The 26,382-nt window shown below is 40.3% G+C and overlaps 3 protein-coding genes across 3 annotated transcripts; 2 read left to right on the forward strand and 1 right to left on the reverse strand.

The window, feature by feature from the left end:
- Nucleotides 1-1,195: 1,195 nt before the first annotated feature.
- Nucleotides 1,196-3,049, forward strand: LOC149393654 (uncharacterized). The gene is made up of 4 exons (XM_089616806.1): nt 1,196-1,460; nt 2,013-2,083; nt 2,234-2,369; nt 2,747-3,049. Exons 1-4 carry the CDS (start codon nt 1,304-1,306, stop codon nt 2,827-2,829), a joined length of 447 nt encoding a protein of 148 aa, XP_089472932.1. The 5' UTR covers nt 1,196-1,303; the 3' UTR covers nt 2,830-3,049.
- A 150-nt stretch (nt 3,050-3,199) lies between these two features.
- On the reverse strand, nt 3,200-8,985 carry LOC149393655 (histone-lysine N-methyltransferase family member SUVH9-like). The gene is made up of 2 exons (XM_089616805.1): nt 6,616-8,985; nt 3,200-3,625 (listed from the first exon to the last, which is right to left on the reverse strand). The coding sequence occupies exon 1, from the start codon at nt 8,711-8,713 to the stop codon at nt 6,683-6,685; it is 2,031 nt and encodes a 676-aa protein (XP_089472931.1). The 5' UTR covers nt 8,714-8,985; the 3' UTR covers nt 3,200-3,625; nt 6,616-6,682.
- A 7,206-nt stretch (nt 8,986-16,191) lies between these two features.
- On the forward strand, nt 16,192-17,033 carry LOC149393656 (uncharacterized). Its single transcript, XM_089618106.1, has 2 exons — nt 16,192-16,304; nt 16,394-17,033. Exons 1-2 carry the CDS (start codon nt 16,192-16,194, stop codon nt 17,031-17,033), a joined length of 753 nt encoding a protein of 250 aa, XP_089474232.1.
- Nucleotides 17,034-26,382: the final 9,349 nt, after the last annotated feature.

The following is a 26,382-nucleotide window of genomic DNA, read 5'->3' on the forward strand; positions in this document are numbered from 1 at the left end:
GCTCCTCCTCCTACGAAACCGTGCGAGTCTGGTGCCACGACGACGGCGATGGAGAGGCTAGCCTCGTCTTCGCTTCGCGCTCCTCCATGAAGTCCATCGTCGTCTCCGACGACCGAGTCTACACCGCCCACGATGATCGGAATTGAATCTTCATCAATAGCGACCATTTCAAGCTCGGCCTCATTCATGTGATGATATGGAACACGGATCGTCGTCGTCATGGAAACCTGATTTCAGTTCCTTTGCCCTTGCTCCACCAACGGAGCTCCGTCGTCGATTTTGATCGGATCGTCATCACGAGACCGAACGAGGCATACAAGAATCCCTAATGAAGGTCCTCTGCTTCTTCGGTGCTAGAGCGTAGCCCACGCCGATCTGACGACGTTGGAATCGTTGAAGAAATGGAGGCTGACGATGATAGTTTTATTTAATGTGGTTGTGATAGGTAGATCGGGAGAGGGCATTTTAGGTAAATTAATTTTGTTTGACTAATTGCTTAATGAAACACAAGCTTTGACTATTATTTTAAAAGACCCTTCATTAAGTGACTACTTGTTAACAAATGTCTTAATAAAATAATTATATTGTTCTCAATTTACATAGTGATTATATTAATAAAGATTATATTTGTAATTTATGCAAGTGTCTGGTTTTCATCCTCCCTTTTCTTAAGGGTATTTAGTGTCGATGAGGATTAAATCAACTACTTACACTTAAATGGTGTGGAACTATTATTATACCTAATTAATTAGCTACCACGTATCCATCCTTCCCAATATACCCAAATTAGAAGTATAATTTTTAGTGAAGGAATCTCTCTTAATCTTTTCGTCTTATTTTTCACATGGGTACTACAACACAATGGATGAATTTCGTAGCTTACTTCTTCCATCACAATTCTTCTATTCTCTCCTACCAATTTTACCGTATAGAACAATTCAAAACATATAGGATGAAACTAACAAAAAAAATGATCCCATGAAAGAAAAAACTTCATCAAATCGCCCACAAAATATAAAACTTAGAACGAGCGAGAATGAGTTTTATTGACTTTAAAATAGACACCAGTCTAAGATTTTCGACATTATTTAACTTTACATGTCACACATGCAAAATGTAAATTTGCTTAAGGATAATTCCCCGGATGATAAGGCAAGTCAGCGAGCATCTTAAAAGTACGAAATATGACCAAAACTTAACTTACAATTGGCTCTCCGTTGAAAATAAGATAATACATAAGTTGGCCTCAGGGGGAAATAAAAGAGGAAGAAATAAAGGTAGAAGAAGGAAAAATAAAAGAGAAATGGAGGGACAACAATCATGGAGACCGAGGTTGTCGTTCAGGAACGCAACAATGGTTTTATGTTTGGTGAATTTGGTCACAGCTTTGTTCTTGCTTCAAGGCTTTCTATCTTCCGCTTCTTCTCGCTCCAAGTTCTCCTCTTCTCAACTCACTTCAGGTCTCTCTCTCTCTCTCTCTCTCTCTCTCTCTCTCTCTCTGAAAGGAGAATCGAATTGGATACGTGGGTATATGTTATTCTTTGAAAATCAGGAGGACCCAGATTTAGAATTTCATTTCTTTCGTTCAGGTTTTGCGTGATATGATCTGGAATATTGTTGATTGTACGCAATTCAGTATCTTTGTTCATTATTCACTCCTGACTGTAACTGAAAATCTGAGGAAAAGGAACATTTCACAAGCTATATAAATCCGCCTATTAAGGGATTATGCAATAAAGTGTGTACCAGAGCTGGATTCTCATTAGACTTGAATTTTTTTTTTTTCCCTGGGCTTCGTAGTTTCAAGGAAATAATGGGTATAACAGTGATTGTTGAAGAATAAAAAAAGGCAATTCCGATTACTTAAGCCCAAGAACAGTGTTTACCAAATAAAAGTACTTCCAAACCATGTACCATGATTATTTTGTTCGTATTGTATTGTATAACTACTTTCCCTTCAGAAATTGCCAGTATTTTTTTTGCTTCGGACCTAACGAAACTTTCATATTCAGCTCAACTCAGACGCATCAAAGAGTCCGAAGAAATTCGTCTCGCGATGCAACCATTGGAGCTCATAAAGAGGGTAAGTAGTCGGTAATTTTTTTCCGGGGTCAATCTTTCGTTTTATTAGTTCAATGGAGATTCAGTGAAGAATAAAAACGGCCGTTGGGTGATGCTATTATGGAGATTCAGTGACTGGTACAATTCGTGTTGATGTGAAATTATATTGAAGGTGAAGGAAATTCAGCAAGAAATATATGTGGAGCCAGAAAGTGTTCGGCAAAAGGATATAAAGCAAACCGCGGCATCTGATATTTCAAAGCGACTTCAGGATTTGCGTTCGCTTAATGATGCAAACAGTTTGAAAGGTTCGATTTCAATTCCTCAGCCCTCGAAACTGACTTCTCTTCACTGATTATAATTTTCTATTCGCTAGCTTTAGTTTTTTTTTTTTCGCAGTATAGATAGCTCAAGTACCGGCCTCTGGTTTTTGGGATATTTAAAAAAATAAATTATATATAAAAAAATAAATCACCAAGTTTTCTTCAGTTAGCTTGATGCGTTCAAAGTACTAGTGCTCATTCAATCTGCAAGGAGTCGCTCCTATTATTTCACGCTATCCACCGAGACATTGAAAAACCGCCACATCTTTTACGAACATAATAAAAAATCTGCATAGGTTGAATTCTGCTTCCATGATTAAAAAAAAATTACATTATTTGATTGATCAAGTGATTCGTGGCAGCTTTGGAAGAGTGGCGTAAACGGAAGATGGAACGAGCAAGACTACGCAAAGAGAAGAACGGAACATTGGTGACTCAAGCTTGACTTCATCTTACAATGAGGATGTTGATCCTGCCGAGTCGAATTCAGAAGTGTTTATTTTAATTTCATTTATTTCCATGGTTGTCATAGACCAAGATAAATCTTAAGCTCTCTCGTCCCTTATTATACATGTATATAACACAGTAATGTCATCTACAGAGTTCGTGTAACGACTGAGAATTCTTCCCTATATAACAAAAAGATCAAAGCTTTTTATTTCCTACACTTTTTCTTTACACTTTATCAAAGGCAAAACATGTCGTTACATTCATGGGATTACCTTGAAAACCTTGGCCAGCCAATATAGACATGGATACCCTGAATCTCCAATTTACAAATGTATATTCATTTAATATTAATAAAGACGAGAGAATATCAAAGAGACAATCTTTACTCCAAAAGACAAACAATACTTACTGTTGATACAAGATTTCTTTACATGTTTTTTTTTTATATAAATATTATTTCATTCCGAATATATACAAGCCAAAAATATGAAGTCCCGTACAGTGATACATCACAGGCTCGCTGGATTTACTGGTCGTATCCACGTAAGATTGCATGAGGAAAAAAAAAAAGCTTCAATCTGAGTGAGAGAGCAAGAAAAGACTCGGTTCTACTTCTACCCTATTTCTTTTACAGGCATGTGAAAATTCTGACATGGCAAGCCTGTATTTACTTTCCTGTACGAGTTTCTCACCGAGTTTGATACATCTCTTCCGCATCCGGATGCCCAGATTATCCATGAAGCCCGTGTCAAAATATTTTTATATAAATAATATTAGTATTATGAGTCCCACTGCAAAATGAAACATGAAGCAATTCAGTGCAAAAACCTTTGAGGAGATAATATGTTATTTTCCTCTTTTCACATTTTTACACATAAACAAGTTGGACCTGTAGACTAACTTGTGCTTTAAATCAATACGATAAAACATTGCGCTATTTCGAGGGAATATGATCCAAAAAGAAAAATGTTGTGTATGCATGACAGTCATTGGATAGTGAGAGCCACAACTAAGCACTTCCTTCGGGGGTAAGGGTCATCGACAAGAGCTCAAAAGATTCATGTGATGTCAGGGGTTTCGGCTTCGATATTTATCGTATCCATTTTCTCTAAAGAGCCGTAAACTAAACATGACACGTCATTGTATTTAAGACCCATCATAGATGATGCGAAAAAGCAAAAGAAAATGGAAATAAGGAATTGGAAAAACGTAATCAAAGGCTGGAAACAGATATTGCATAAGCATTGTATCATAGGGCCAACTAGATCCAAAGATGATGATTTGATCAGATCATCCTAAGCCCATTGACATTATGAGTATCACTGTATCTATTGCAAATGAAACAAACTAAAAAGGTGGGAAAAGAAAGAACTATGGACCATAAAAAAAATAAAAAGAGAGAACTATGGACCATAGAAACAGCATAGTGGAAGCATCAAATCAACACCCAACTTACAAAGCAACTAGAGTAGTTGACAAAATAAGAACTAGTTAAACATAAATCTACTGCTGAATGAATCCTCATAGATTCTTAAGCAGACTGTCAGTATACAAAACATGCATGAAAATTTAAGGAGAACCTTAAAAGCTCTTGGACAAATTTTGTACAAATTCTACAAGACTAGGGTCATCTTAGCTGTAAATATTAAAATAAAAAGTAAATGAAAATAAAATAAACAGTCAACATATAGGCAAAAAAAGTAGATTCTTTTAAATGTTCGATAAGACTCCATTGATCTTATATCTCGGATTATCAAACATAGAACAGACGCTGCAAAAATCAGCTGGCAAATTAAAGAAACCCGGAGGCTTAAAATGAATCCAGGCACTAATTAATACAGTTTCCCTAGTAAGCTTTGAATAGGGTCTGGTACAAATAAAAATCTCCCAGTATTTTTACCAAAACGATGCCTTATTCCCTCCCCATAGTAAGTTCAGGGGAAAAGAAAGGGGGCCCATACTAAAGACAAACATTTTCTTTGACAAAATATGGAAAGATATTTACTGCGAAATCTTCATAAGAAGTTTTTTCATTCCTTAAATATTTGGAGGTGTGAGGATGGTTACAAACACATTGCAACCTCGGTGCACCTAAATATTTTTCTCGGTTTTTCCAAGTTTGCAAGCCCATTCCATTCCACGCTTGGAAATATTTTAAAGCTTAATGAATGTAATTCTATGAGGCGGACTTAAGGAAGTTTAACGCTTACATAAGACAGGCTCCAATGCCACGGCCCAAGCTCGTGCCAAGAAACATAATGCATCTACACGGACGCATCAATAAACTTATATATTTTTCATGAAGATGTTCTTAAAGTAATCACGTTCATGCCTAGATGTGTGTTCTATGAAAAACAAATTCAAAAAGTTATGCTTATATGAGACAGACTTGGTGTTCGAAAATAAGCAGATTTTGTTTCGAGGCCACTCATTTTTTTTTCTTTCTATAAAGCCAGGATGACAGTTGTTCAAGCACAAATTGCATGAGAGAACCATGAATAATATAGCATGAAACTCAAAGTGGTAAAGGCAATAATTTAGGAACTAGCATTCGTGAAATTACATAGCAGTGCAACAATATTAATATATATATATATATATATATATATATATATATATATATATACATATATATATAAAGTTAGTTTCCAAACCAGTCAATGAAAGTACATAATTTCAGCTCAGCAAGCAAGCAATCAAATGAAAAGTGATCTTAAAAACAAATTGCCATTGGATATTAAAAAAAAAAAGCATGATCTATACTTTTAAAAAATTCAGGTAATCTTAAAGGATGTTTTCATCACCGGATGAGAAGAATCCAAAAACCTTTTATTAAAAAGAAACAGAAAAGTCTTATAAATAAAGGCAAAGCCAGGAGATTACAGGGCCTAACGACGGGGAAGAAGAATCTAATAATAAAATAAATGAACTCACAGGATGAAATAATAAGTTGATAGTTATGCAATCTTAAGCTTCCCTTTTCACACAACCACAGCATTAGTTCTCCATCCCACCAAGTTCATCTCATCTTAAAACCATTTAGCGGATGCCTCATTAAGAAAATTTGACACAAATTATTTCTTTTCTACTCTAACCTTCTCAAAATACTTTTTCCTCCTTTTTGTATAATGTGATTTGAAGAAACAAAAAATTGAGAGAACTAGTTATGACTCAAACCCACAACCTTTGTCATGTGGGTAGATGAGCTTACAAAACCTTTCTAGTCCTTCAAAAACTGCTAGAAATTTAGATGAACCATTGTTCTAGCACAATTGACTAATAAGAAACTAAAGAAAAAAGGATGATGATCAGTAATTTAAGAGCCAGAGTGATAAGAATAAGGTGTCTCGTTAAAGGTCAGCCAAGTAGGAGACAAGCGCGAACAGAATTACTCCATGGTAAGGACACTATGACCCAAAGTGAAAAAGAATATGTTAAAAGTCCGAACTATAAGCCTGGATAGAAAAGTAGAACAAAGCTTCATTGCTAGTTATACAACAATATTTTGAGAAACATCGACACCATTTCAGAAAACCTTTATGGGTTTCCATGCTCAGCGATACGCTTGATAATACAAACTGAATATAAATAAGTTTACAAAAGAACAAAAAGAAAAGGGACAAAAAAAAAGCTCAGACACCTACGCAAAGGAACTAAGCTCGCATCGAACTGGATCAACAAAAAAAGACCATACAACACATTGGGAAAATTCAATCACTATAGCCAAACAACAAAGCAAAATTGCTGAGATAGAATTTAGAAAGGAGAGTTTATTTATTACCTCTGTTAGTCATGCATACGGAACTCAACTGCATCGCCAAAAAATACCGCGCTCCTACAAAAGGCGATTAGTTACAGATAGAAAGCTTCGGAGAGCACTCTTCGGTGACCCCGTAGTCGAGGCTAAGCTCTCTCAGAGGCGGGATGTTTTCCATCGCAAACAACATGAGGTGAGGGAACAGCGTGTTATTGTGGTCATAGAGCACAAACTGCACCAAAACATTGGGCGTCACACTGTGAGTCATGTAACACGCGACGTTCCTCATCTTCGACACGTCGATCGCGAAGTCCAGCGCGGGAACTTTGGGATAAGACGGCCTGACATAGTCGGGAAATATGTCGGAGAGATCGCCCCACTCGGCCCATCTGTCGGAGAATCTGTGCGGGTACACCAGATTATCTCCGTTCATGGAAATGATGTGAGCTTGTTCCCGGGTGAGAATGACTCCCGTGTACTCGCAGATAAAGGAACCGGCTTGAATCACGTCGAGCGATCTGACTCCCCAGCCGGTTTCCCTCGACCGGAAAACTTCGAGCCGGCTTCTCAGGCCGTGCTGAGTCACCCGGTTTTTGCACTGAGGTGGGCATTGGCAGAACGGCCCGCACTCGAAAACCAACGGCTTTCCTCTCAGGAGAATCCCGTTCGCATCGTACGGAAACTCTCCGCCGTTCTTCATCGCGCAGAAACAGCCTTCCCCGCAGCCCGAGACGCACCCACATCCCGTCCCGTTCCCGGATTGGTGGAAAGCGTACGGAGGGAAAACCGTCCTCACGAGATACTCGTAATACAGAGGCTCTTGATCGGAGTCTATGTCGTTAAAAAGCATGACCGGGAGATTCTCCTTCTGCCTCGAGATATCCATGCTGAGATACCCCGTCGGCCTGAACTCCAGCAGCTTGGTTCTGAGCCCGTTGGCGAACTTGAGAATCGAGCTTCCCATCTCGGGCTGGCCGTCGATTCTCACCAGCTTGTACTTGTAAACACCGAACCCGGATTTACCCACGTCGAACCAGCAGTCGGTGATCTTGTAGAGGCCGTCGTAGACGTAGACCTTGCTGGTGATACAGCCCGGGTACTTGAACCCTCTTATGACTCTCACCTCGATTCCGTAGCTCATGCTTCGCTCCAAGGCTAGGTTTCCTCCTTCGAGCTTCTGGTGAGCGGACTGTCGGTTCAGCTTGTCTTGGCCGCCGTGGCCGGTGTAGATTATGACGTCGCCGGCGTCCTCGTCGTCCTCGTATCCGCCGGAGACGATGACGCTGGTCGCGATGGGCTCGCCGTTGGAGCTCTGGCTCGCCGGAACGTAGTCGATCCCGGCCTGGACTTGGCCGTGGAGTCCGACCACGCAAAGCTCCATCCGGAAGAAGAAGAGGTCTCCGATGTAGACACCGGGGATCGATCCGACGATCCTCTTGTCGCGGTTGAGCCACAGATCTCGGTCCTTGAGGAGCGACGAGGCCCGGAGGTCTCCGCGGAGCCGCCTCGCCATCCCGGCGCCGAGCCGGCTCTCCTCCTCCGCCGTCGACAGAACCCTCACCGAGTCGAAGAGCATCCGAGCCCTCCTCACCACGTTCCTGAAGTGCCTCTCGTCCTCGATCCCCAGATTCGTAACCCTAACGAGCTCCGAGGATCGCTGCGTCTTCCGCCGCGGAATCGCGACCTCCGTCACCTGGCTCTCCTCGGGAACCATGACCAGCGCTCGAGAGTCCGGATGGTCCTCCGGCAGCCGGACTCCGCCGTCGCGGCGGTTCCTCGAGAAAGCTGTTCTGAAAAGCTCCGTGATTCGGTCGTACTCCGAGTAGATGTCGGTCGGCACAGTCGCCGGAGACTCCGCGAGAGGAGTGAGAAAGTTGGGGCTTTGCTGTGGAGAGTTAGGGTTCGGGTTAGGGCTTGAGAAACCCGGCGCTTGTGGAGGAGGCTCGGCGAAGACGCTATGGCTCTGCTGTGTCTGACTCGGTTTCCAGGAGAACGAGAGAGCCAGAGGCTCGTCCATGGGCTCGGGCTTTGGCTCGAGCTTCGGGACTTTCATGGCGGCTAAATTGCTGGCCATCGATGACGGAGCTTCAGGGACGAGGTTGAGATCGAGAAGAGAACCCATTTCCGATTCAGAAATCGAGGTTTCAAAGAAGAAATGGCGGGTTTCGCATTGAGATTCGTCGGGGTTTGTGCTCAAAAATGTTGACAAAAGCCGTGAAGATCCTATCTTTGCCGGTTATTTTTTTGTTTTTGTTTTTTTGGTAGCTTGAATTTGAATGTAAAGAAGACTGTTTCAATAAAATAAGAGTAAAAAACAGTTAAGAAGACAGGAAGGTTAGGGTGGTTGTCCTTCTTTGGTATGTTTTTGAATGGAATACGAGGAAAATTGGTGCTTAATGTTTTCTTTATGTGTTTTTTGTTGCTTAATGTTTTTTTAATCAATTTTTTGCTTAATATTTTATTTATGAAAGAAAAATCGGCATGTAATTTTCCTATTATATAATCGGCTGGTAATTGTATCAAGTAAATGTAATGTAACAAAAATAAGTAGCACCTTAAATTTTGTGTAAGCTCAGGTGACGTGATTGCTTGTTACGTGTCACGTGACTTTTTTTTGCGTGACAGCTTTTGTGATGTAGCGGACCTTTGGGCTTTTGGCTAGGTGGAAAGATTCTAGAACTTATGAAAATTACAATTTAAATTCCATCAAATGGTTATAATTTGTGTATTTGGTAAAGTGGAATATATATATATATTGGAATTGATTATTTAATGGGTTCCATCACTTTTTTTATCTACTGGTATTTTAATGGATGAAGAGAAATAAAAAAAATTACAAATTACAAATTTATCACGATCATTTTAAGTCAAGTTTTTTTTTTTAATTTTAAACTATAAAAAATTAATTAAGCATTTAAATTAATCAAGCTGGTTTTCCTTCTTATCGGTTAAAATATAGAAAAATAAGATTTTTCTTATCTTTCCTATAAATTCCTTCTTAATTGTTTCTCTCTCCAAGTCACAATTCGGAGTGTACATTTATTCGTTAAAAATATCGTAAAAACATAAAAATGTGTTATGTGATAAATTAGATTGTCAATTAGTAACTTTAACCATTCAAGAAAACACTATTAATCCAATATTTAGATATTTTGATTTCGGCGAGACTAATTATATCAAAACAGAGATAAGACAACTAATAATAAATCATAAGAAGAACTTACAAATCTCGCTCCTCTCGTGATGATTCTGAATCTTAGATCTGAAGTGTTCCTCGTGTGTTCTTTGTTCTTCGTGTGACGATCGACACCTTAGTCTTTCAAGTTGTTCTCGTGATGAATTAGAACAAAGGCGTAAGCCAATCCTTTTTCTCAGTGTTATTCCAACAAGAGAGTTGGAATAATTTTCTCTTTTCGAGACGGTTAAAACTCTTAAGGAGAGAGAGAAAGAGAGAGAGAGAGAGAGAGAGAGAGAGAGAGATACTAGATCGGTCGATTTTTCCTCTAACCCTAGTCCTCTATTTATAGCTTTTCAACTTGCTAGAATAAATAAAATCTAGTATTCACTTATTTGAATTGATTTGATTTGATCTTATTCTAATATCGTAATAAATATAAGATATTCTAATATCGTAATAAATATAAGATATATTCTACTAGATATTCTAAGAAATAAAATAATATCATATATTCTTTGAATCATAACATATCCAACATATTTATTTTCTTTTATAAGATGTATTATTTTAAAAATATAATAATATAGTATATCTCCTAGATATTCTAATAAAAAAATATGATATCATATATTTAATATCTGTCCAATATATTATTTATTTCTTATTTAATAAACTCCAACTTATTTGTCTTGATCAAATAAGATCCAAGGCCCAGTGCACCACGCGGTACTAAATCTGGGCTTGTGGCACATAAGGACGCCGGAATTCCGCTTCCTTTCGGCTATGAATGGCGCGCGGAAGGTTTCCTTCCGGTCGAGCAGAGTCAACACTAGGAACAATTCCGCTGGACGAGCGGGAAAGGACGGAATCGCGCGGAAGCTATTCCTTCCGTCTCTTCCGGACTGTGTTGTCTGACATACAGTATGTTGATGTTATTTAAAGAATAATAATTAAACTGACCGTTGGAAATCTGTAAGGGAAATTTAACGTGGAATAAATGTATTGTCTGACAGTTGTCTGATTGTTAAGGTCAGTTTAATAATAAATCACATTTATTTTGTAGCGGTCTGCGTGAAATGTGTTGTTTGACTATTTAATTTTTTTTAAAAATCTGGACTGTTGGATTTGTAACCGTTGCAAATTCAATGGCCCAAAATAATTGCAAATTGTAACGTTGGAGGACTGTTTTGCCACGATTATAAATTATAATTTGGGCTGATTTGATTCTTTTATTTAATTTTAACCCCTATCTTTCATTCTCCTATAAATATCAACCGCATTCACCACATTTCTTCACACTCACACTACAATCTTCTCATACTCTCTCTTACTACTCAAAATCTCATAAAATCTTCTCAAATATTTTTATTATATAGTTTTCATATATAATTTTCTTATGTAGTTTTCAAATATATTTTTAGTATATAGTTTAATTTTAAAAAATATCTTAATCTCATCATTGAAGCTCTTCTCGTCGAAGTTCCTCACGAGCAAGTTCTTTAAACACACCACCGCACGAAGATCCACAACCAACTCACGAGTCTCCCGCTAATCAGTACCCTCAGAATTTGCTCGATTTATCGCAATTTCCGAGTAACGAAAACACCGAGTATATGTTGGAACTGATCTAGGGTTTAAGAAAAAAGTTTAATGCTTCGGTAAGAGGCGGAATTTTAAAAGTTTTCTTTTACAAGTAAAACAGTTTTTACTAACCTAGACAAAGAGCAAGCACATGTAAATAAAAACTAATATGAGCATAAAAGATTACTAACCTTTTTAGAAGGTTGAACGTTGAGAAGCTTTTGGAAAAGGTTGCAACGTTCGTCTCCCCTCGCAGCACGTCTCTCTTCCTTCCTCGTTAACTCGAGCAACCACGAAAGTTTCTATCACTAAATCACTCAAGATAAAAAGGAATTAGTGTGTGGACACTTTTAAACACTACGACTTAAGAACGAGTCTTGAAGTCGCAGAGCTAAAGACTAGGTCAAATGAGGACCTAGGTGCCAAAACAATAAAAACGAAATTGAATAGAGAGAGAGAGAGAGAGAGAGAGAGGAGAGGGGCGGCCAAGTCTAGAGAGAGAAGCTCTTAATCTCTAAAACTTTGGATGAATAAAATGAGGAGAATAAGGCTCCTATTTATAGGAGAGGTATTTGCCTTCAATAAGGTAATTTCCTCTTCTATAGAATATCACATATTCATGAGCAACATAGCCTTATTACCTCTTTCACTAGGGCGGCCAAGGCAGCCTTCTAGAAGGCTTGGATTTGTTTCCTTTTTTGTTCCTTGCCTTGCCTTTGACTCACTTGGCCGAAATTCCTATTGCCATGCATAGGAAATTTGTTTCCTCTTTTTCTTTTGGCAAGTATCTTGATACATTTATGCACAAAATATTCTCTCTTTCTCTTGGGTAGTAGGCGCCCAACATATCTCTAGAAGGAGCTTCTAGAAGCTTCTTCATTTGTTCATGACAACATGAGAAATGCCCATTAAGAATTTTCAATAAAATTCTTATGAAATGAAATTAATCCACAAGGCCCAATAAATCTAATTTTGGCCGAGTGATGCATGTCATCAAATGACCATGTCAAAAAATTTATTGACATTCATTTCATCCTATGTCTCAAAAGACAAAAATACCCTTTTGACAATTTTCGTTCTTGTTTTGACTTAGCTTCCAGTTTAACTATTCCTACTCGATGTGATTCGTGACAGTGACCTCATGGATCCAGATGAACAAAGCTTGAGCTAAACACTTGGACTCAAAATTTCACAAATCCTTTTCCAAGTTTAGCTTAATGTCAACTGCGTCGACTAAAGAGTTGAAACTGAAAATCTCTCGGTTCAAATGAATTTATTTTCTACTCAAGAATTCAACCTAATTGTAATGAGTGGATCCACATAATATTATCAGTGTTTACCCTTCATGAATATCATCAGCTAGTCGGGATTTACAAAATTACCATTTTACCCTTCTAGCTGTTATTTCCTCAACTCCTTTGTCGCTTGTGAATAAGTTAGAAACAATGTATGGACGAGGAGCTAACAAGTCACATTGTTTCATCCAAAAGAGTCAGGACTCAATTTGGACACTGGCCAGTTCATTATTTATTCACACTCCAAGGAACAAAGCATGGGGTGATATACATTGCATTTCAGCAATCTTGTACATGAATTCCATATCTATGAGAACTTCACAAAGTTACTCATGACATTCTCACAACTTAGTACTTCACCAATAGGCCTTGTTCGGAATCACATAGTGAGTCCGAACTCTGACTTTCTCAAATGAGAATACGTAAGGTGTGAATGTCTCATTTCAGGATTAAGGTAAGCACGATGCAATTCATATGTAGTGACTTCGAGACATAAGAGGTTAAATGGTTTGTTCTTATTTTGTCTCTAGAAGTGCACTGGTCAATTCAGTACCTTCGGAAGATACCCAGAAGAACTATAGAGTCTCCAACTCTCAATGCCCCATAACCAGACATCATAGATTCTCCTAACAATCATACTGAGGTCAATAGTCCTTTGACCATTAGATTGCGAATATATCGTTTTAAGCAAACTACGAAGAGTTTGTTCATGCAAATCTACATTTGTCTCTTCGTAAGTTGTTTAGTTTGTTTATGGACTAAAGACTAATGCTTTATCATAAAGCTTCAAACAGATGAGGAAGAATGAATGAACGTTTCAACTTTTTATTAATGAATAAGCAGTTACAAGCAAGAGTCTTCATGAGACTTTATTACAATAAATGTACAATATAAAGACTACAACTCTTCTTGTGGGCACCATTGACAACAATATAACCCAACACAAGTACCATCAACTTCTTACGTACCTTCAAGTTACTATCAAACCGAAAGCCAGCTCGACCCAATATCTCCATATGTTCCGAAAAATCCACCACCTTATCCATATACCTATTATACACAACCTCAACATCCACCACAACCTTATTATCCACAACAACAACCTTATTATTCTCAACCGTAACCACAATATCAAGATCCATACGAAGTGTACCAGGAGCAATTACATGAGGAGGAGGAACATTCACTGTCACCACAATTGCCACCACCACCACCACCACCACCGCCACCACCACCACCACAACATGAGGAGGAAGAAGACCTACCTCCACAACATGAAGGAGGCCTGCCACCCCCCAAAAAATAATCGAGATCTAAGATGTGGCAATACTTTGAAGAAATTGGTGAAATGGAGGATGAAGTCGAGAAATGTGGAAATTTAGTGAAACCTGGCAACAACAAAACACAGGACTTCATCGTTAATACACCACTACAAGAAGTGCATTTCATCCAATGTTCACCAAGTAACTTCTCATGATCCCGTCGAGTTTAGGAGAGGAGTTGTTAATTACATTGTTTCCACAGTCCAATCATTTAGTCATGTAGAATCCTAGGGATTTCTTAGATTCATATATTATTTAGTCCATGGTATTCAAATGATTAAGAAGACTCAATTACAAAGAGACATACTAAAAAAATTCGCGAAGAAACTAAAAAAAATGAAAGCCATATTTGTGTCGGGATCGTTTAGCGTAGCTTTAACTTCGGACATATGGTCGGGCAATAGTAAGATGGATTTCATGAGTGTGGTACTTCACAACATAGACGACTCGTGGAATTTATGCAAAAGAATCATAGCTTTTAGGAGAATAGGGGGATGCCACACGGTCGATAGCATCCTACAAATCCTACTTTGAGTGATTGAAGAGTGGCGTATACGTGATAGAATAATATCCATAACTTTAGACAATGCCACAAGTAACAACGCCATGGTTAGAGGCTTAAGACGAGAGATACCTTGTGATGACAACCTTCTACATCAAAGGTGTGAAACCCATATTATAAACTTCATAGTCAAAGTAGATTCTGAAACCTATGACCCGTGGATTGCCAAAATTAGGGACGTCATTGCCTGGGTCAATAGTTCCAACCCTAGAGTAGATGAGTTGAAGAGATATTTTTTTATTAAATGACCTAAAGGAGAGGACTTTCCATCTTGACAATAGAAATAGGTGGAATTCAACGTACTTAATGTCAAGAAACTTATTTTCTCCGGGTTATTACGGGGTCATAGTACAATTTGTCAATCATACGGGTAATGCTATCATAACCGAGGACGATATTGCTATGGTTAAAGTTTTTTTGTGAGTTCCTTCACCTTTTTTATGATGAAACTTGTGCATTATCTATTTTTTATGTTGTCAATGGTGCCCACAAGAAGAGTAGTAGTTTTTACTTATGTACATTTGATGTAATAAAGTCTCACGAAGACTCTTGCTTGTAACTGCTGAATCATTAATAAAAGTTGAAACGTTCAATCATTCTTCCTTGTCTGTTTGAAGCTTTATGATAATCTATAGTCTTTAGTCCTTAAACAGACCTAACAACATATGAAGAGACAAATGTAGATTTGCATGAACAAACTCTTCATGGTTTGCTTAAAACAATATATTCACAATCTAAGGATCAAAGGACTATTGATCTCAGTACGATTGTTAGGAGAATATATGATGTCTGGTTATGGGACATTGAGAGTTGGAGACTCTATAGTTCTTCTAGGTATCTTCTGAAGATACTGAATTGACCGATGCACTTCTAGAGACAGAATAATAACAAACCATTTAACCTCTTATGTCTCGAAGTCACTACGTATGAATTGTATCATGCTTACCTCAATCCTGAAATGAGACATGTCATTTCATAGCTTACGTATTCTCATTTGAGGAAGCCAGAGTTCGGATTCACAATGTCATTCTGAACATGACCTATTGGTGAAGTACTAAGTTATGAAGATGTCATGAGTAACTTTGTGAAGATCTCATAGATATGGAATTCATGTCCAAGATTGCTGAAATGGAATGTATATCACCTCATGCTTTGTTCTTTGGAATGTGAATAAATGAACTGGCCAGTGTCCAAATTGAGTCATGACTCTTTTGGATGAATCAACGTGACTTTTTAGCTCCTCGTCAATACATTGTTTCTAACTTTTTCACAAGCGAGAAAGAAGTTGAGGAAATAACAGCTAGAAGAGTAAAATGGTAATTTTATAAATCCCGACTAGCTGATGATATTCATGAAGGGTAAACATAGATAATATTCAGTGGATCCACTCATCACAATTAAGTTGAATTCTTGAGTAGAAAATAAATTCATTTGAACCACGAGATTCTCAGTATCAACTCTTTAGTGGGCGTTACTCGGTTCGCTCGGGTTATCGCCTCGCGAGGAGGGAAGAGACCGGGGGACCCATCGAGCTCATCGACCGATGAACCTAAGTGGTGGAAAGTGCTTTGGAGCCTGAATATCCCGCCAAAGGTGAAGCACCTGCTGTGGAGATGTTGGTTTGAAGCCCTGCCTATGTATGGCGAACTGAGGCGTAGAGGTATGTCGTGTCTCCCTTTCTGCACTTTTTGTGGAGAGCTTCCGGAAAATACTGTGCACGCCATTTGGACCTGTGAGAGGGCCCAGATGATTTGGAAGAGCTCGTCGCTGTGGCGGTGGGTGGGGAAAACTGAAGCTATGCCTTTAAGGAGATTTGCCTTCGCGCGCTCACGTGTCTCTCCACGGCTGATTTGGAGCTTTTTAGTGGCTTGGTCTGGGCGGTATGGTCGGACCGGAATATCCGTCTTTTTGAGAACATCGTCAAAACGCCTGGAGCTTGGGTCTCGGATGTCGTGTGCTGGCTTGCAAGCTTCAAGTCTCATGCTCCCAAGCTAGAGCCTGATTGGAGGAACTCGCCTATAGTCCCGAAGTCCTGGGCACGACCACGCCCTGGTACGCTGAAGCTGAACGTTGACGTGGCGTGGGACGCGCAGATCCGACGGGCTGGGATCGGAGGGGTGATCCGTAACCACTGCGGAGCGGTTGTGGGAGCCATGGGCCTGGGAATTAGGGACGTGGATTCAGCACTTACCGGAGAGTGCAAAGCAATTCGAGAGGGACTTAGGTTTGCCCAAAACCATGGTTGGGTGCTTTCGGCGGTTGAATCTGATTGTCAACGGGCGGTGCAACTGGTGAACGGCAGACACACGCTCGGGCTCCAAGGTGTAGTCATAGCCGACATCTGCTCCTTTTTGGATGATTTATTTCCATCTACTTTTTGTTCCTGGGTGCCTCGCTGCTGCAATGAGGTTGCCAATTGTATTGCAAAAAAATGTTTAGACTCCTCTGATTTTGAGTTTCACTCTTTTGATAGCGCTGCGTGGTTGAAGGCTTGTATTGACTGAGGTGTGATCCTTTCCTTGGTTGATTAATGAAGTTGGGAGTTTTCCATAAAAAAAAAAAATGAAGATAAGTGAGTCGCTACGTATCCAAAAAATAACTATGATTTTTATTGATAAATAAACATTTGAATAGGTTCTAAATAATATAATCCTCAAAAGCAAAAGCGGAATATATGTGCTATCTGTCGAGTAATTTCTTGTAAAAAAACAAAAAACAATTGTGTCGACTAATTTTAGAATGAGAACGTGTCGAAGTGATTATTATGTTTAAATAATTTTAGTCGCCGTGGCAAAAATAAGATAAAAGTATACCATGTTACATCGTGGAATGAAAATTCAAAGTACCAATAAAATAAGACTGCACGATTCAAGGTTCGACTTTCCGGGGAAACGGCCGGAATCCGGTCGGAATTCGCCGAACCGGAGGTCCCCGGGAGGGAATTCGAAGAAACCGGTGCCGTTCGGGAATTCCGGCCAGATTCCGGGAATTCCGGCCAAATTTCGGGAATTTCGTCGTTTTAGGTGTGCGTCCCGCCGGATTCCTCTTAGCTCAAGCCAATTTTTCTCAGATTTCGGGGAAACCGAGAGGTATCATCCGAGGGTTTCGTTTTTTAGGGTTTTTTTTTCAAATTTTCATGATTTTGTGTCTTAAACTTAGAATATGATGATGGATTGATATGAATTGATGATTATTATGATGATATTGTTGAATTTGAATTAATTTCGAGATTATTTGATTATTGTGATGGTGATGGTGTTAAAATGTTGAATTAATCTTCATTAGATTATAACTTGGTGATGAGAGGTTGGTTAGAGCCGTCAACCGGTTCTTCAGTCACGAGTGACGAGACACTCAAGACACTCCACTTATAATTAATTACTAAGTAGTGTGTTTTATATTTTGTCGTACGTGTGTTTATTTAAACTATGAGAAGTGTGTTTATTTAATAACTCAATTTTTGTTTGGTTTGATATATTTGAAGTATGAACTATATGAGAAATGTGTTTTTTTAAGAACTCATTTATGTTTGATATGTTTAAAGATTGAACCTATGAAAAGAATGTTTGTAATTTCAAAATATTTTCCTGGATACCCCTCGGTTTTCCCCATTTTTGCCGGTTTCCTCTCCGGTAAACGGTTTCCTGTCGGTACCGGTTTCCTTTTTCTTTCCTGAATTCCCCCCGGTTTTCCTGACGGTAAGCGGTTTCCCCTCAAAATTGAAGTCCCGGTACGAAAACGGTAACGGTAAATCGATCCTTGGCACGATTACGAATAGCGTAAATTTTCGTCTTTATGTAGCACCACAAAACAGTAAAGCAATCTCAACAAAAAGATAAAAGTTACAAAGCTCCCGCCAAAAAGTGTTCAATTTCGCGAATTTTTTGGCGCTCATTAAATTGCGCGAAACTGATAATGTTTGTATTACATCCTGAGTTTTCAGCATCAATTATTGACAAAATAATTGCATAATTAATATGCGTATGGTTTAAGATCAACAATTTAATTATCGAGTTAATGCAAAATAGAAAAAGATAAATTGACCATTGATTTGGAAAGTAGTTTCTTAAAATATGTATTAATCTATTTTATTTTATGGTAATTCAAACACATATCTTCATTTTGTGGTGAAAACTCAAGATGTCTTATTGTTAACAGGAAAAAATAGGTTGTGTTTGACTGAGCTTATTAAGTCTAATTTTATCTTTTTCTAAAACTTCAATCATTTTAAAGTATTTGATGAAAATAGTTTGTAGTAAAAGTTGAAAAATGTTTTTACAAAATATAGAAGAAAAAAAAAAGCAAAATTTTCGTAGTTTGTGGGGAAAACAATTTTTTTCAAAAGCTAAATTTAAAAACTTTTTTTTTTTTTTTTTTTTTTTTTTTTTTTTTTATAAAAAAAGTAAAGATATGCCAAATTGTTCCATAATTTCACAATTGAATCTAAAACTCATATAAAGAATAGAAATGTATCCACCGAAAAAATGTCAAATATGTTAAATTTCGCTATTTATTTATAAAGATTGAAAAGTTATGCAATTCAGTAGTTTGGTGTGATTTATTGCATGTGATTTCTCGTTAATAACGAATTTTGTTAAAACAAATATGAATAATATATATACTATATAAAATATAATAGGTTCTTTTGAATTAAGGGATAAAATCGTTTATCAGCCTAAAAATTGTAAAAGCATGTTTGATTTGATTATTTATTGAAGAAGAGTAGCATTTTGCTATTATGTGATTCAATAGTTTGATTTGAGTTATTGTGTGTAATTTCTCATTATTAAATTTATTAAGGTTGATATTTTCTTATAAGAGAACTTAGTGAGATGATGAAGACGTGGCAACGACGCTTTGAACTCGAATCAAATCAAGACGGCGACACCGGATAATTATGCAGTTTAATAGTTTTGAGTTTTGACCTTATATGTGAATGAAAAAAGTTATAAAATGTTCGAATTAGATGCGAACGTAAAACATGTTACGTACTTAATTAGATGAATTAGTAACTTTTACAATTTAAGAAAATATGATTAAACCAAGACCTAGATCTTCTACTTTTGATTTTACTACGGTACAACTAGCAATATCAAAGCAACGACAAGGTAGTTAAACCAAGAGGAAGAGAGAAAATTTGTAACCCTAGACCCCATGTTATTCTAGTTTGATCGTGTTGTTGCTCGTTTTCGGACAACTATTTAGAAGTCTCAAACAGTTCGATCCAAGGTCGGACCGAGTAGTCGCGTTTGGGCTTGAGCGTGTCGGACTTGGTATCTCAAGTCGTCCCTTAGCTTGGATGCCGGTAGCGTTCGTCAGAACACCTGAAATAAGAGAAAAATACGTGAACTACAAAAAGAAAACAGAGGGGGTTCCTCTGTTTACCTCTTCGACGCTTAACATTAAGAGGATTTAGGTGGAGTGTAGAGGTGTTTAGAGGTTCGGAGTTAGGATTTCATCAGCGTGTCGGGTACTCAAGCACGAGGAGAAATTGGTTACCTATTGGTGAATGCCAAGCTCTATATTTATATAGCTTGGAGGTGCCTTGGAGGCTGAATGGCCGAGTGACCGGCTGGTCCAAGTGGCCGAGTGGCCGGCTGCCTGAGGGTGCCGAGTGGCCGACTGGCTGAGACGCTGAGTGGCCGAGTGGCCGGCTGCTCGGCGCCATCGACGGCGTGGGCGACGTAGCCGGCCGGGCTTCGTCTGGCGAGGGCTGCCTTGGCGAGCCGGTAGGAGACGACCCGGCGCTAACCCTAGCACTGCTGGGCGCACCGGGCTGGGCCCATTTGGGCAAGGAGGCGCGCACCAGCCCGGGCCCATCCGGGCGAGGACGGCCCGGATGAGTGAAGCGAAGAGATGCGGGCCCGGTGCCAGCCCGGGGGCGCTGGGCGTGCTGGGCCAGGCCCGTCCGGGCGATGACGGCCCGGGGGAGCAGGTGCGAGGCGACCAGGGCAGTTTGGCTAGGTGCGCCGGGTTGGGCCGGGCCCGTCCGGGCGATGACGGCCCGGGGGAGCAGGTGCGAGGCGACCAGGGCAGTTTGGCTAGGTGCGCCGGGCTGGGCGAGCTGGGCCGAGCCCGTCCGGGCGAGGGAGAGCTGGGCGCGCAGGCGCGACGCGGCTCGAGTGATCTTGCCGGGCCGGACACGTCCGACCGGACCTATTCGGGTGAGGGCATTCTCGCCGGGCGAGCACGGGAAAGTCCCGACCTGACGCCGACCGAGGTGGATCGTGCAGATCGAGCCAATTTGCCGGAGAAGCGGGCCGAAGAGCCACAAGCCGGCCGAGATGCTCGACGGGAGGCGTCAGTCGCGTTGGAGTCTTTCGAGCGTGAGGCCACCGAAGAGGTCGCTCCATGACATCTTTTGACTACTCGGGAGGAGGAAGAAGGCACGCATACGTTCCCGGTGGGTGCCTCGGCCGCGCGAGGGGGCCAAGGGGGCCATGATTACTCGAGGGTTGACGTCTCGAGTACCATTCGAGTTAATTCCTTTTGGGCCTTGAGGGACGAGTATGGGATCCCGGAGGACATCGAGTTGCTGCGTCCGTAGGCTGAGGATCGTCCTATGCATTTGCAAGAGGGATTTGCCGCTGTACACTTGGCGAGCCTTCGCAGTGGTCTTTGGTTGCCTTTCCAGCCAGTCATTCAGGACCTTCTAGTCCGTCTTGGCATCCATTCCATTCAATTGTCTGCCACTTTTTACTGGACAGTGGCCGCCTGTCATATGATGCTTCATCGGGAGACTGGTCGAGATGTTACAGTAAACGACATGAAGAAGCTTGTGGCGATCTACGCCATACCTGGGAAGCCTGGGTTCTATACGACCCGACACCGCAAACAATTTGCCATTGCTATGCAGGTGACGACGAAGTCCCGATACCCTTGGGTGTGGGTTTCCATGAATGCTTTCGGGAGCGCTCCTCTCACTTTCGGGAGTTTTGTGGCGGATTTCTCGAGTGACGAGGATGTGGATGACACCGAGCTCGGGATGCTAGTCAGGAGGCTTTCGAGTTCTAGGCGACATGCCTCCGCCTTCGAGACGCCAGACTTAATGGCGATCACCGGATGGTTTATCTGCGGCATGCCTCCTCCTCCTCAGCCCCACTCCCGCTGTAGTGAGCATTCTGAGTCGGAGCCCGAGGAGGGGGACTCTGGTACATTCGTCGAGGATGCGGGCGGTACAGAATATAGTTTCCACTTGTTGTTTTCTTTATCTTTTGCACCTTTCCCATTATATGTGTTTGCTGACCCTTGGTTTTCTGAGCAGCTGATTCGACTTGCGAGCGCTCTCGCGCTAGGTCACCACAATCCCGTCCTCCGTTTGACTTGCTGGCCACGGCTCGGGCGCGGGTGGCCGAGCAACGAGAGAGGACTCGAGCGAGGACTCCTTCCCAGGAGGAGCGCGGTGAGCGTCCTCTGAAGAGGCATCCTACTTCGTCTTTGACGTGCGATGCTCCCTCGATCTCTCGGTGCCCTCCTGACGTGTCGGCTGCCAGTGGTGCCGAATCCTTGCTTCTCGCGAAGGTGATCGAGTTGAGGGAGATGAGTTCTCGAGGGATCCGCAAGTCTCCTTTGAAGAGCTTCAAGGAACTCATCGTGGTCGACGACACGGAGTTCTTTAAACAGGGGATCTGCGATGCAAGACATGTGCGTCTCACTTTCCCCTTTTATTTTTGTTGTTAGTGAATGCTAATCACCCTTTGTTGCAGATGCTCGCACGTCACCAACGGGGGCAACGAATCGTTGATGATATGCTTCGGTGAATGCGCCTCATGAGGGATGAGATGGACCGCGCCGCAGCGGAGCAGGCCAAAGCATTGGAGGGGCGGCCCTTGGCCCAAGAGTGTTGGAATTGATCTAGGGTTAAGAAAACATTTAACGCTTCGAGCAAGCGGCGGAATTTAAAATTTTTCTTTTAAACGAGTAAAACGATTTTACTAACGTAGATAAAGAGCAAGTACATGTAAAATAAAACTATAAATGAGCATTATATGTTTACTAAACTTTGAGAAGCTTGAACGTTGAGAAGCCTTAGGAAGGTTGAAACGTTCGTCTCCCCTCGCAGCACGTCACTCTTCTTTCCTCGGGAACTCGAGCAACCATGAAAGTTTCTATCACAATAATCCCTCGAAAAATAAAGGAATTAGTGTGTGGGCACTTTTAAACACGACGACTCAAGAACAAGTCTCAAAGTTGAAGAGCTAAAACACTAGGTCAAATGTGGACCTAGGTGCCAAAACAAAAACGAAAGAAAACTGGAGAGAGAAAGAGAGAGGGGCGGCCAAGTCTAGAGAGAGAAGCTCTCAATCTCTAAAACTTTTGAATGAATAAACAATGAGAATGATGCCTCTATTTATAGGGGAGAGATTACCTTCAACAAGGTAGTTTCCTCTTCTATAGAATATCACATATTCATGAGCAAATATTGCCTTTATTCCACATAAGTCACACGGCCAATGAGCATCTAGAAGGCCCTTGGATTTGTTTCCATTTATGATTTGCTCTCTCCTTGCCTTAGTTGGCCGCCCACCTTGCTTTCCATATAGAGGAAATTTGTTTCCTCTTTTTCTTTTGGCAAGTATCTTCATACATCAATGCACAAAATAATTCCTCTCTCTTGCCTTGGGTTGGACAGTTTGGGCACTCTAGAACATGCTTCTAGATGTTTCTTTATTTGTTCATGACAACATAAGAAAAACCCATTAAAAATTTTCAAGTAAAATTCCATGAAATGAAATTAATCCTCAAGACCCAAAATTCTCTTTATGGCCGAGTGGTTTGAGTTTCATTTGTCATCATATGACAATGTCAAAAACTTTATTGATATTCATTTCGTCCTATGTCCAAGAAGACAAAAATACCCTTTATATAATTTTCGTAAAACTTATCTCGTTCTTGTTTTGAGTTAGCTTCTAGTTTAACTATTCCTGCTCGATATGATTTGTGACAGTGACCTAATGGATCCAAATGAACAAAGCTTGAGCTAAAATACTTGGACTCAAAAGTTAACAAACCTTTTCCAAGTTTTAGCTTAATGTCAACTGACACCACTAAAGAGTTGACACTAAGAATCTCTCGGTTCAAATGAATTTATTTTCTACTCAAGAATTCAACTAAATTATGATGAGTGGATCCACTGAATATTATCTATGTTTACCCTTCATGAATATCATCAGGTAGTCGGAATTTACAAAATTACCATTTTACCCTTCTAGCTGTTATTTCCTCAACTCCTTTGTCGCTTGTGAATAAGTTAGAAACAATGTATTGATGAGGAGCTAACAAGTCACATTGATTCACCCAAAAGAGTCATGACTCAATTTGGACACTAGCCAGTTCATTTATTCACATTCCAAGGAATAAAGCATGAGGTGATATACATTGCATTTCAGCAATTTTGTACATGAATTCCATATCTATGAGATCTTCACAAAGTTACTCATGCCATCTTCATAACTTAGTACTTCACCAATAGGTTCTATTCAGAATCATATAGTGAGTCCGAACTCTAACTTTCTCAAATGAGAATACGTAAGCTATGAAATGACATGTGTCATTTCAGGATTAAGGTAAGCATGATGCAATTCATACGTAGTGACCTCGAGACATAAGAGGTTAAATGGTTTGTTCTTATCTTATCTCTAGAAGTTCACTGGTCAATTCAGTACCTTCGGAAGATACCTAGAAGAACTATAGAGTCTCCAACTCTCAATGTCCCATAACCAGACATCATAGATTCTCCTAACAATCGTACTGAGATTAATAGTCTTTTGATCCTTATATTGCGAATATATTGTTTAAAGCAAACCATGAAGAGTTTGTTCATTCTAATCTACATTTGTCTCTTCGTGGTGTTGTTAGGTTTGTTTATGGACTAAAGGCTAAGGTTTTATCATAAAGCTTCAGACAAGGAAGAATGAATGAACGTTTCAACTTTTATTAATAAATAAGCAATTACAAGCAAGAGTCTTCGTGAAACTTTATTACAACAAATTTACATAAGTAAAGACTACAACTCTTCTTGGGGCACCATTAACAACGCACTCCCACTTGACTCAAAGAAGATGTGTGTAGTCCTTCACGCCTAATCCCTCCCGATGTTGGTCGAAGACCTTGTTTGTTAGGGCCTTGGTGAATGGATCCGCCAGGTTGTCCACCGTTGAGATCTTATTCACCTCCACGTCTCCGCACTGCACGATCTCTGGAATCAAATGGTATTTCCTCTCAATATGTTTAGAGCGCTTATGGCTTCGAGGTTCCTTTGAGTTAGCGACAGCCCCACTATTATCCCAATAAAGGGTCATGGGCTCGTCGACATTTGGAACAACTTCCAAATACTTAAGGAATTTTCTAAGCCATACAGCCTCTTTGGATGCTTCACAAGCAGCCACATATTCTCTTCCATTATGGAGTCAGTAATGCAAGATTGCTTAATACTTCTCCACACAACAGCTCCACCATTAAGGATGAACACAGATCCCGAAGTGGATTTCCTGGAATCCTTATCCGCTTGAAAATCGGAGTCGGTATATCCCGTCATAGTCAGATCAGTACCTGAATATGTAAGCATCAAGTTCCTAGTTCTTTGAAGATACTTAAGAACATGCTTAACAACAATCTAGTGGTCGGGTCTAGGGTTGGATTGAAAACGGCTAACTACGCCAACGCCAACCGCAAAGCAGATATCAGGTCTAGTGCAAAGCATAACATACATGAGGCTTCCTACGGCTGAGGCGTAAGGAATTTTCTTCATGTCTTCAATCTCTTGTGCAGTCTTAGGAGATTAGTCCTTAGAGAGTGAGATTCCATGCCTAAAGGGTGTTTGGCCCTTCTTGGAGTCTTGCATCGAGAAGCGATCTATCACCTTATCAATATAAGATGCTTGAGAGAGCGACAAAGTCCGGTTTTTCCTATCTCGAAAGATTTGGATCCCCAGAATGTACGCGGCTTCTCCTAGATCCTTCATATCGAATTGCTTTGCTAGCCAGACCTTAACCTCAGATAACTTACCCACATCATTACCTATGAGTAATATATCATCGACATATAGCACCAGAAACACAACTTTACCTTCGTGTATTAACTTGTAAACACACGGCTCATCTATTGACTGCTCAAATCCGAAGCTCTTCACAGTTTCATCGAATCTAATATTCCATGACCTTGGTTTAATCCATAAATGGACTTAAGTAAGTCACAAACCTTGGTCTCTTGACCATCTTCCACGAAACCGTCTGGTTGAGCCATATAAATGTGCTCGTCAAGATTGCCATTCAGGAAGGCAGTCTTGACATCCATTTGCCAGATCTCATAGTCGAGAGTGGGACCTATGGATAGAAGTATGTGGATGGATTTAAGCATCGCGACTGGCGAGAAGGTTTCTTCATAGTCAATCCCTTCTTATTGGGTATAACCCTTAGCCATAAGTCGTGCTTTGAACATCTCGATGTTCCCATCCGGACCCCTTTCTTCTTGTATATCCACTTACACCCTATGGGTTTAATCCCTTCAGGAAGGTCAACAAGTTTCCAGACTTTGTTGACATACATCAAGTGCATTTCAACTTTCATGGGGTCAAGCCAAAGGTTTGATTCAGAACAAGCCATTGCTTGGCTATAGGAAACAGGATCATCCATGTCAGAGACGGCTACGAGAGTGTCTCCATAAGACATGTACCTGTCACGCTTTTGAGTAGCCCTCCTACTACGTCGAAGTACTACTTGACGAGATTCTGATGAGTTTGGTTGTGTTTTAGTTGGGGTAAGAACAGTTCTTACAGATGAGGTAGAAGCTTCCTCACCCAACTTTTCTTCAAGCACAATTTTGCTTCTAGGTTTTACATCTTTCATAAAGTCT

The sequence above is a fragment of the Urtica dioica genome, chromosome 6 (genome assembly GCF_054948205.1).
Source record: "Urtica dioica subsp. dioica isolate 48M chromosome 6, U.dioica_male_clone48M_v1_H2, whole genome shotgun sequence".
Lineage (NCBI taxonomy): Eukaryota > Viridiplantae > Streptophyta > Magnoliopsida > Rosales > Urticaceae > Urtica > Urtica dioica.